At 30.1% G+C, this 10492-nt stretch overlaps 1 protein-coding gene across 5 annotated transcripts in view; it reads left to right on the forward strand.

Annotated features, from left to right (window-relative positions):
- The window catches only part of LOC148621450 (uncharacterized), a 30469-nt gene extending 20157 nt beyond the window's left edge, over window positions 1–10312 (forward strand). For all 5 annotated transcript variants that reach the window (XM_088575861.1, XM_088575862.1, XM_088575863.1 and 2 more), the window contains 16 exons: window positions 109–213; window positions 793–930; window positions 1188–1343; window positions 1762–1938; window positions 2081–2212; window positions 2764–2937; window positions 3242–3340; window positions 3521–3655; window positions 4841–5004; window positions 5521–5614; window positions 6274–6409; window positions 6781–6872; window positions 7179–7247; window positions 7411–7613; window positions 8211–8289; window positions 8877–10312. In XM_088575861.1, the coding sequence (XP_088431987.1) occupies window positions 109–213; window positions 793–930; window positions 1188–1343; window positions 1762–1938; window positions 2081–2212; window positions 2764–2937; window positions 3242–3340; window positions 3521–3655; window positions 4841–5004; window positions 5521–5614; window positions 6274–6409; window positions 6781–6872; window positions 7179–7247; window positions 7411–7613; window positions 8211–8289; window positions 8877–8927 (2004 nt within the window). In that variant the 3' untranslated portion in view covers window positions 8928–10312. The remainder of the gene's footprint in view (window positions 1–108; window positions 214–792; window positions 931–1187; window positions 1344–1761; window positions 1939–2080; window positions 2213–2763; window positions 2938–3241; window positions 3341–3520; window positions 3656–4840; window positions 5005–5520; window positions 5615–6273; window positions 6410–6780; window positions 6873–7178; window positions 7248–7410; window positions 7614–8210; window positions 8290–8876) is intronic.
- The last annotated feature ends 180 nt before the right edge of the window (window positions 10313–10492 follow it).

Genomic DNA, 10492 nt, shown 5'->3' on the forward strand with positions numbered 1-10492 from the left:
AGGAAAAAAAACAAATTATGGGAAAATAGGGTCTAGGGCATTATTTTTGTTTACAATTACATAGCTTGTTACTGTTGATGGAAGTTCTAGTTCTTGGTTTATTTGCAGGAGATATCAAAACTTTCTTCAAGAAACCAGGAGCTGGAGAAAGAGAGACTAGCTAATGTTCCATTGGATACAGCAAAAGAAATTCAAAATCTTCAAACAAAACTGGTATGGTTAATTTTACACTTTATTAACTTCTCAAGTTTTATATACTGTGGAAGAACTATTTATATATAACATAAAATTGTATAGAACAGAACTGTTCTGTTGTATAGAATTATTTTGATGTTTGGACGAAAGTTATGTTCCCATTTCCTAGCAACTGTAAAATTGCCATTAAAAACTTAGATGCTGTACTTGAATCCACAAACTCAAAATTTCAAAACTGCAAGGTTTTGGATATGGTAAAAAGTTCAGATGTTTTGTTTACCTGTTAGATTGTCTGTGTGTGGTCTAAATAGACGAAATAACACGAATTCCAAAATTTACTTTTAAATGACTACAAAAAATAAAGTTTATTCTCAATCTGAGTATGTAAAAGACTGACACTTTTTATGAGCTACAAACATGTAATTTCATTTGCTGAAGACCACTAAAGTAACTGATATGGGCTGTCAAAATTTCCAGAGCCTTGCTTTACCTGGCGACTTCCATGTGATACATCTTTTGAAAGTTTATAATACCAGGACAAAAATGTGAACTTATAGATAACTAATTTAACTAATAAAAACAATAAAAATATTGTAGGCTAACCTGGAGAAAGATAAAAACAAGTCTGGTACTGAAACAACAGCACTTCAAGGTCAAATTGCTGAACTCAAGGTCAAACTTGACAATGCGAACAAAACTTTAGAGAATCAAAGAGCTGCAGCAAGAGAAACAGAGGTTTGTTTCTTTAAAACTATATCTAGTTTTCATAACAAAATATTTTTTATGCTGTAAATATTATATTTTTTCAAAGCATTAAGTGAGTTGAAAAAGTCAGACATTAACTAGCAGTTGCAATAATTTTTGCATATTTTATGTTATAACATTGTTCATGTAATAACATTCTGTTGTTTAATTTGGTTGAAAACTTATTGTTTGGTTTCTGTTTTGAAATAATGTATAATAATGGTATAATGGTTTTCCAAACTCTGTAGGCTAAAATGAAAACTGCCAAAGCTGATAAGGACAAAGCAGTCAGAGAAGCAACATCACAAATGGAAAAGAAAGAGCAACAAAGAATCAATGAAGACAAAAAGAGAATTAATGCTTTGGAGAGAAAAATAAAAGAACTTGAAACAGCCAAACCAGCAGTAAGGATTCTGCAATTTTTGATATTGTTCATAGCAGGAATGTGAATTTACTGAAGTTTCACAGATTTCCCCTTTTGCTGATCCTAATTTAACTGTTTATGTTTCTTCATTTTGCATCTATTTACTTTTAAATTTTTTATTTTCACTTTTCTGTTGTTCCTCATATCTGGTCTTTGTCCTAGGGTACCATTATTTACAATTAACTTTATTTGTCGAGTTAAAAAAGTTCAACTTAAATGAATAAAATGTTTTTAGTTCCAAAAATAGATTGTCAAATAATTTCAGCTGTAAAACATAATAAATTATTTCTTGTTTTTTTCAACAGACACAAAAATGGTAATATCTACTTATATTTTGTTTTTAAGGATTGTTTGTCAAAATTGTTACAACCATGTTAAATGATTTTTGTTTTCTTCAGGGTAAAGCACCTGTACCAGGGAAACAAGGTGCAGGGGCCTCAGATGCTGTGACACAAAACCTCAAAGCACAGATAGTTAACCTTAAAAGAGAGAATAATGAGGCTAATGCTAGGATCAAACAGTTAGAGATGGAAGTAAAGAAAGGGGGACATGCTGGCACTACTGGTTCTGAAGAGGTATTTAGTTGTTAGGTTAATTAGTTGAGTTAAAATTGTTTCCATTTTGATATATAATGACTAAAAAAAAATCTCATTTCCACATACTTATTTGTGGTTTCCACCTATACAATAGATTTAAAGATATGTTTTTATTCTCCAGAAAAATCTTCAGAAACGACATGAAAAAATTCTGAAAGAATTAGAAAAGAAGTATGAAATAGAGAAACATAAGACTGAGAAACTTCAGGACTCACTGAAGGGGACAGAAGAAGACCTAAAAGATACCAAAAAGGTAAATGCTGATGATCTCAAAACTTAATTTTTTTTTCAAGAACTGCCATTATACCATGTGCTGATCTGTTAAAATGTTTTTAAATCTGTAAGTTATGTTGTACAGTCTGTTTCTTTAATTATCATGACTTTTTATGAGCAACTTGGCAGGTGTTTCTAAAAAAGCAGAGGATGCCTAACCTACCAGTGCATCTGGTCAATGCTTCCAGTTTTTAGTGGAGTACTTAGTAGCTCATTTACTTTTGTTTCTTTGTATGTATTATTTTGCTTATTTTATGTTCTTTGTTGTGTGTATCTGTTTTCCCTATCTGGTATTTGTCCCTTGATTGTGTTCTTTTGATAAAAATAGGGAACTGCATTTCATCATAAAACTGTAGTGACATGTGCTAAAGGGAATTGAAGGTAGGTTAATTCTTAATAAGACTTGATTATGCAAATTTCAGTATTCAAGATTACTGAAAAATACTGTATATTCTCACACAAAACTTTGTTTGGAAACATATTATGGATTTTACTGTGCTTTTATAACATTCATAAATTTTGACATTCCAGGAGCGAGACAACAAGGCCAATGAGTTGAGAAAGTTGGAAGCAGAGTTAGCTGCCCTTGGTGTAGCAGCCAAGGAAGGTGTGGAAGCTGCTGGTAAAGTGAAGTCTTTAGAGAAAGAAAACAAGTCATTGGCCGACGAGAATAAAGTGTTGACTGAAAATTACAACTCAGAAAGGGTAGGTGAAAAAAAGACGGTAGTGATTACAGATTCATTTGTATGTTACATTTGTGTTAAAAATATGGTCAAATCTTGGAATTCAAAATATGGAGTATTGCAGGTCCTTTATTTTCATTTTGTCTGGGTTTATTGCAGACACATTGAAGCATTTTCCAGTTTTCTGCTATTCATTTAGTTTTGACTTAGTACATATTATTACAATAATAATTTTTTTTTGCACACCTATATTTGTTTTTTTTTTAACTCACAATATTTCAAAATATATACCTTACATAGGTAATAAGTGTTTTTTGATTATTCAGGTGTTAAGGAAGAAATATTACAACATGGTAGAGGACATGAAAGGAAAAATCAGAGTCTACTGTAGAGCTAGGCCAATGAGCAATACTGAGTTAGGAAGGGTAAGCTTTTCCAAAAGTTAAATAATAGGGTATCGAAATGTGAAATATCAAGTTTTGTAAATGACAATAGTTAACCCTGTGTTTTTATTCAAATGCATTCTCATACTTTACAAAATTGGTGTTTTATTGGTATTAATGAGTATGTATTTATTTTCAATAATTCTCTACTAATCTGTTTAGGGAAATGTATCTGTACTGAACTCCCAGGATGAATACTCCATAACAGTAGAGTCACAGAGAGGTTCTAAAGAATTCCAGTTTGATCAAATCTTCATGGAAGATTCTACACAAGAGAAAATCTTTGAAGACACAAATGTAAGTAGATTAACCTTTGGTACATAGTAAGTTTTCTATTATATTTATTTGTCCTATCTGGAAAGTGCCCATAAGACACAGTTTCTCTAAACAGTACAAGCCTATTTGAGGAAAAAAAACAAATTATGGGAAAATAGGGTCTAGGGCATAAACCCCTTGGACAAAAGCCCCTGGATAAAAGCCCCCATCTTATAATAAGCTTAATGTCAATGTAAAAATATATATTTATTTTTGTTTATTTGTTTTTTTTTGTGTGTGTATTTTTTTTATTTTTCATTTGTTATGACTGTTCCTTTTATATTGGTATTGCATTTTATTTGTGTTTTTTCTTTTTTTGTGTATTTTTTAATTCTGTTTAGTGCATTTAGGAAGTTTTTGTTTACATTAAAATGGGTCAATTTCTGTGTATGTTTTTTTTCAATTTTTGTTTTTTTTTTGTTTGTGTATTTTTTTTTCAATTCTAATCAGTATATTTAGGAGGTTTCTGTCATGTAATAAAATGGTTCAGTTTTTCGGAAGTTTCTGTGTATTTTTTTTCAAAGGTATATTCATTTTATATTTGATATTGTATTTCTTATTACCAGAATCATTTGAAATTTCATCAATGAAATAAGAAAAGCTGCCAGTAATACACTTTTTAAAAAGAAAACAAAATGACTGTTTTAGATATATTTCCTTTTTAAAGAGTGTATATTTTGACAACTGTTATCATTTTGTTGATAAAATATTGTCTTAAAAAGAAACAAAAGGTTAAAATGAAAACAATTTAGAAATTAAATTTCAAATTTTACACTTTCAGTACTAATAGAAATATTATTCATAACTTATAAAATAATTTCTCATGGGCGGGCTTTTTGTCTGGTTTTTTTTTCCAGGGGTGGGGGGTGGGGGAGGCTTTTGTCCTGATCCCAGGAAAATAATTGGTGCAACTGGAACAGAACCAACCCATCGTCATGTAGCCTAGTCCATGGATTGTTTGAAATGATTTAAAAAAAAAGAGATTTTCAAATATAATTAATTAATTGGTGCATGGGTATGAAAAAAAAACTGTACAGTGTTATTATGATCATTCTCAGTTTGACACAACTTTCACTTTATAAAAAGTAAAATGTTTTCGATTAAGTTTGCCTAAAGTACACTTTCCAAAAAGTGACATTAATCAAAGATTTTTATATTTAAACTCAGAACTTGGTTCAGTCAGCTGTAGATGGTTACAATGTGTGTATATTTGCTTATGGTCAGACTGGTTCTGGTAAGACCTTCACCATGATTGGAGACAAGGACCAGAATTATCCTGGTATTACACCTAGGGCTTTCAACAGAATCTTTGACCTTATCAATGAGTTAAAGTAAGTCAATTTAGGCTATATGAACAGTGATTTGTTACCTGGAAATAACTGCTGATTATAGGTTGTTTCCAATAAAAAGAACTTTAAAAACATAAAAAAACTAGAGCTTAACCCAAAATTTCTGATTTGTACTTCCCACTTATTAAAAATGGTAACAAAATCATTGATGAAGCAAGGGGGTTGGTATAGTCATTTATGCATTGTAAAAAGTAGAACAAAATCCTTTAAGAAGACAGTCAATGGTGTTTGGACTCCTGCAGATATTAACTATTGTGAGTTGTTCTTTTTTAAGTTAAAGTTTTTGACAGATACTATACATTCTCATAACATGGTGAGATTCTAGAATACATCTGTCAACACCAAAATCATGTGACACGTTCTTGTTCACACTCAATCTTAAAAACAACATCATACATCAGCTTTTAGTAATTTAGCTGTTAGCAGTAGACTTTACATATGTGTATTTTGTTTTGTTAAACTCTTAAAATGTATATTGATTTTTTATTCTATTTGTAGGTCAAAATTTACTATAAATGTAACGGCCTACATGATGGAATTGTACAATGATAAGCTTATCGATCTGTTTGCTAAACCTGGATCTTCCAGTGATGTAAGTAAGATTATCACATGTAGGCGCTTAGGTCTGTTTCTATGAATACATATTCATATTAGTTAATTTTTGTTTTGTTTTGTTGGTTTGTTTTTCTGCTTTCTTTTTTGTACAATTTTGTTTGGTTTGTAAGAAGACTTATGTATATATAATATCTGTCTCCACTGGTATTGTATGAGGGCCTCAGGAACGATGAGCTCTCGTAAATTAACTGTATTACCCTCTGAAAATGAAGTTTATGAGTTGGATGAATAAATATTGAAGAGAGAATATTTGAAAAGAAAGGTGAAGAGGGAATATTTGAAAAGAAAGGTATATTTTCATGTTGCTGGTTTCAGTTTTGAATTTAACCTTAAATTGCTATGTCACCCCTCTCCCCTCAGACTCATTTTGAAAATAGAGAATAGGTAAATTATGACTAGTATTAATTAGTTCAAAGATCTATACAAGTACTTCAGTTCATTTCTGTCAGTGAAATTAAATTATGTGATGATATAGAAAACTGTAGTGTTAAATCTGACATTCTACCCCAAAAGTAAAGTCACAGAACCTAAAGGGTATAACTATTTTAAATTTCTTGCTTTTTAATTGTTTGAAACATTAATAGGCTGTTATGAATGTTTTGCACCTGTCTTATTTAATGTGTCTTATTATTCTAGGACAAGATGGAGATCAAGGTAGACAAGAAAGGTCTTGTTTGGGTCAAAGGAGCTGTAGTCAAAGAGGCACATAATTCTAAAGAGTTGTTTGGTTTGTTCCATGAGGGTAGTTTGAACAGACATACTGCCTCTACAAGTGAGTGGGTTTTACACATAGATAAATTCCAGAAGAACAGGGTTTAATCCTTTAATGTAAAGAACATACTTGAACTGATCCACCCACTGGGTACTAAGTTCTTTTATGGTTTTGGTGGTACAGTCAAACCATAAAATCAAATTCCCAACCAATGTAAAATTTCATTTTAAGTGTTTAATTTTTAAAAAATAATCACCAAATCTTAAAAAAGGCATCTAAAAATATCAAAATATTTTACAATACTATTATCCACAATTTAAAGTACCATAAATTTTGAAGTAAAACTGATATTATACTAAAAAGTATAGGCATTTGTACTGTTTTCTAACATAAACAAGATTTCATCTACAAATGCATCAATTTTTTAACAGAGATGAATGCTGACAGTTCCAGATCACATTTGATCATTAGTATAGTGATGGAAAGTACCAACAAGATGACAGGCCAGACTGTCAAAGGGAAGGTAGGTCTACTTCTTGAGAAATGTAACTGTTTCTGACAACCAATTGTGAATAGGAATTAATATGAGAAAGACACCCCTTAAGTGCCTGAGAAGGATTTGTTTACCCATGCACTATGCCACAATTGGAAATGTGCAGAGTTGTCATTTTTTGGTCATGTGACCAACAAGCAATTCTGTGATTTCCATCATTTTTTTGTTCCAGCAACATCAGATTTACTAAATTGGACATCTCGATCATGTTTGCAACCTTTGCTAAATACATGTATATAGATATTATAAGTTTTTTAAATTTTATTTCTCTTTCAGCTAAGTTTGGTAGATTTAGCAGGAAGTGAAAGAGTTGGAAAAACTGGAGCATCTGCTGAACAATTGAAGGTAAGTTTACATACTTGTGAATTAATGTATGTGTTAGTTTAATTTTTCAAGTACATGTAGTAATATGAAATGTTGGGGAAAAATGAGTGTTTTCTTATTTCCCGTCAGTTTCTTTGTGTGCTTGTATGACCATTCAGTAGATGTCAACTTTTCTCTCTCTTAGGAAGCTATGTCTATCAACAAATCTTTGTCAGCTCTTGGTGATGTAATCTCTGCCCTGAGCAGTGAACAACAGTTCATCCCCTACAGAAACAACAAGCTGACCATGTTGATGCAGGATTCTCTTGGTGGTAATGCCAAAACTCTTATGTTTGTCAACATCTCACCAGCTGACTATAACCAGGACGAGACTGTTATCTCTCTGACGTAAGTTAACAGTATATGTGCCCTTTGCCAAGATTGTTTGAAGAAATATAGTTAATCAACTGTCATTTCTTCCATCCCTATAGAAAAACCTGATGAATGCTCTAGGATAAACATTTTCCACTTGTTTTGACCTTACCAAGCGCATAGTGAATTTTCTCTATGAATATTTATTTCAAAGTCAAAGGTTAAAAATCAAGGTCACATAGTCAGAGTTTCTTACATGACCACTCTTTTTGTTGGCCTTAATTTTTTAAGATAATGACAGGTTTGTCACTGAATAACCTACAGCTGATAACCTATAACTTACAGAATATTAAGGTTTTCAATCTAGTAAATATACAGAAGCAACTTTAAAATTGTTTAAAAGTTAAAAAGAAAATAATGCATTTTGTTATACATTAGTGCTAAGAATCTTCATATAAGGTATTTAAAAAAAAATAAATGACTATTACATGTACCAACAGTGGTTTTAACATCCTAGTTTTATTTATGATGCTCCTATTGTGTTAACTCTCTTAAAACAGACTGTCCATTTTATCATACCTGTCAATTCTACTGAATTTAACTTTACATATCTCATTTTTTGCTCATTTACAGCTATGCTTCCAGAGTGAAATTGATCACCAACCAAGCATCAAAGAATGCTGATAACAAAGAAATTTCAAGATTAAAGGCGGTAAGTACATGTAAAATGACCTTTGACATTTAACTTCGTTCACATGCCTTAAATTTTAGGGAAAGAGGTGTGGTAATCAGGACAAATTTAGCTTTGAAAATTGTAAGGGATAATTTTTTAATCATTCATAAGATTTTAGAGAACTTCATAGTTATTTAATTTTCAATTCAAGTGTGTTTTTTAAATGATAATAAGAGTTATATATAATGTTGTTATGGTATTAAATTAACCTTTGATTTTAACTTTTTCAAAACCTTCATGACAATAAATGCATGAAATATATTGAGGATGGTCAATACATAGATTCATTTGTACAATATGAAAGTTAATTAAACTTAATGAGCAAGATAAAAAATACAAAATAGTACAAGTCATTTCAACCAAAAATCTTGTTGATCAAATCTTTTTTGTTGCTTCACTTTTATTGCATGCTCTTAGACCTTTGGAGATTTGCAAGTGGTCATTATGAAAAGATTTTCTCTAACCATTTCCAAAGTTGAACAAATGAACTGTCTTTATTCATAGAATCTCAAATTGAGTTATTCAACAAATATATTATGTGTAACATCTCCATACTTCCGTTACAGATAATTGCCAAACTAAAAGCTGGAGAAAAGGTGGATGATGAGGAGACATAAAGTGGACAATCTTAAAACTGATAACAACTATGCAACATTCAATTTGTAAACATCCTGAATCAAATATGTAAATGCTTTCATGAGCAGTCGCTAATAATTTGTTATCTTAGTATTAATTTAAATTTGGACATCTTTTTTTTTTGTTTTAAGTTTTTTTGTTCTAATATGTAGAGTCCTGCAGGTAGGTGGCAGGTTATCTTTTTATATTTCTCTTAATTAGATCATACATTTTAACATTTTTAAGTTTTGTACGTAAAGTTAATGAATGAGCCATGGTCTTAATGAGAAGACCATATGAAAAAGAAAAAAAACTAAAACCAAATCAGAAGAATCACTAATGTCTTTATATTTTTTATAAATTTTATAGGATAGGTAAGTCTAAGTAGTAAATTAAAATCTGATATTCAAGGATAATTTTTCTTGATTTTAATTTTAACATGTAATTTATTTGTAGGACTTTTTTTATTATATTTATGTTTTTATTTTTTAAAAATTTGTAACTTTAAACAACAGAATATACAGAATAACTTCTTGTTAGTTTTATGTAGATTTAATTAGATTTTATAATTTAATTTCAGAAGCAACACGGTTTGTAATTGGATAAAAAATTTTGGTTATCATATCGTAGACCAAATTTTGTAATGACTGTGACGTCATCAAACTTTTTCAATGATTTACTTGTTGAATTTTGGTACTTAAATCATATTATAAGAAATGACTGTTTTATTTGAAAACCTATGCAGGTTATGAAGTGTGCACCACAAGATTGAGGTTATTTCTTTATAGACCGAAAAAATATAATAGTCATTCCTAAGTAGATTTAATCAGATGATGATTTTTATTAGAAAATTCTGTGTAAAAAAATGGTTTAGTGAAATTAACACACACACACACACTCGCATATATATATATGTATATGTATGAAATTGTCTGCATGTTAACATTTGTATCATTTGAATTTACAGAAACCAAGATATTCTTTTATTTCTGGAAAAATCCTTGTGTTGATTTAATTGTGATAATCAAAATTTCGTCCAGAATTGTTTAAATTGTTTGCCGTCCAGATTTGTTGTTTGTTATACTGCGAAGGCTGGTCCTTAATATACATATATATATATAATTTTATTCCTGTTATATTTTGTATATCTATAATAATGCATTTTATTGATTGTATTCCATATAGCTGTTAACTCTTTAGCTGGTCTGTAAGAGAAATTGTGTTTTCCTTTTCCTGTGCAATATATCTTATTATAGAACAGAAAACTATCATGTGAAGTTTCTACAGTTGCTATGAAAAAAACAAAATTGTTATTATCTGTTGACAATTTATTGTGCTTGCTAAGAATTTAAATTTCTCTTAAACCTTAATAAAGTGCAATCAATAATGGTTTTGTTTGAGTTGTCTTTATCTACTTATAGACATGTGTAAAGTAATCTGTATATGGAGGAGAAATTCCTAGGTTTAGGAATTGGTTAACTATATCGAAAATATTTTGCAAAACATAAATTTATATACCAGTCCACATGCTGTAAAATTTCTCAAACCATTCAATGTTTGCATAGTG

Source organism: Perna viridis, chromosome 3 (assembly GCF_037379345.1).
Source record: "Perna viridis isolate PV_CMFRI_1.1 ecotype Kerala chromosome 3, ASM3737934v1, whole genome shotgun sequence".
Taxonomy (NCBI): Eukaryota; Metazoa; Mollusca; class Bivalvia; order Mytilida; family Mytilidae; genus Perna; species Perna viridis.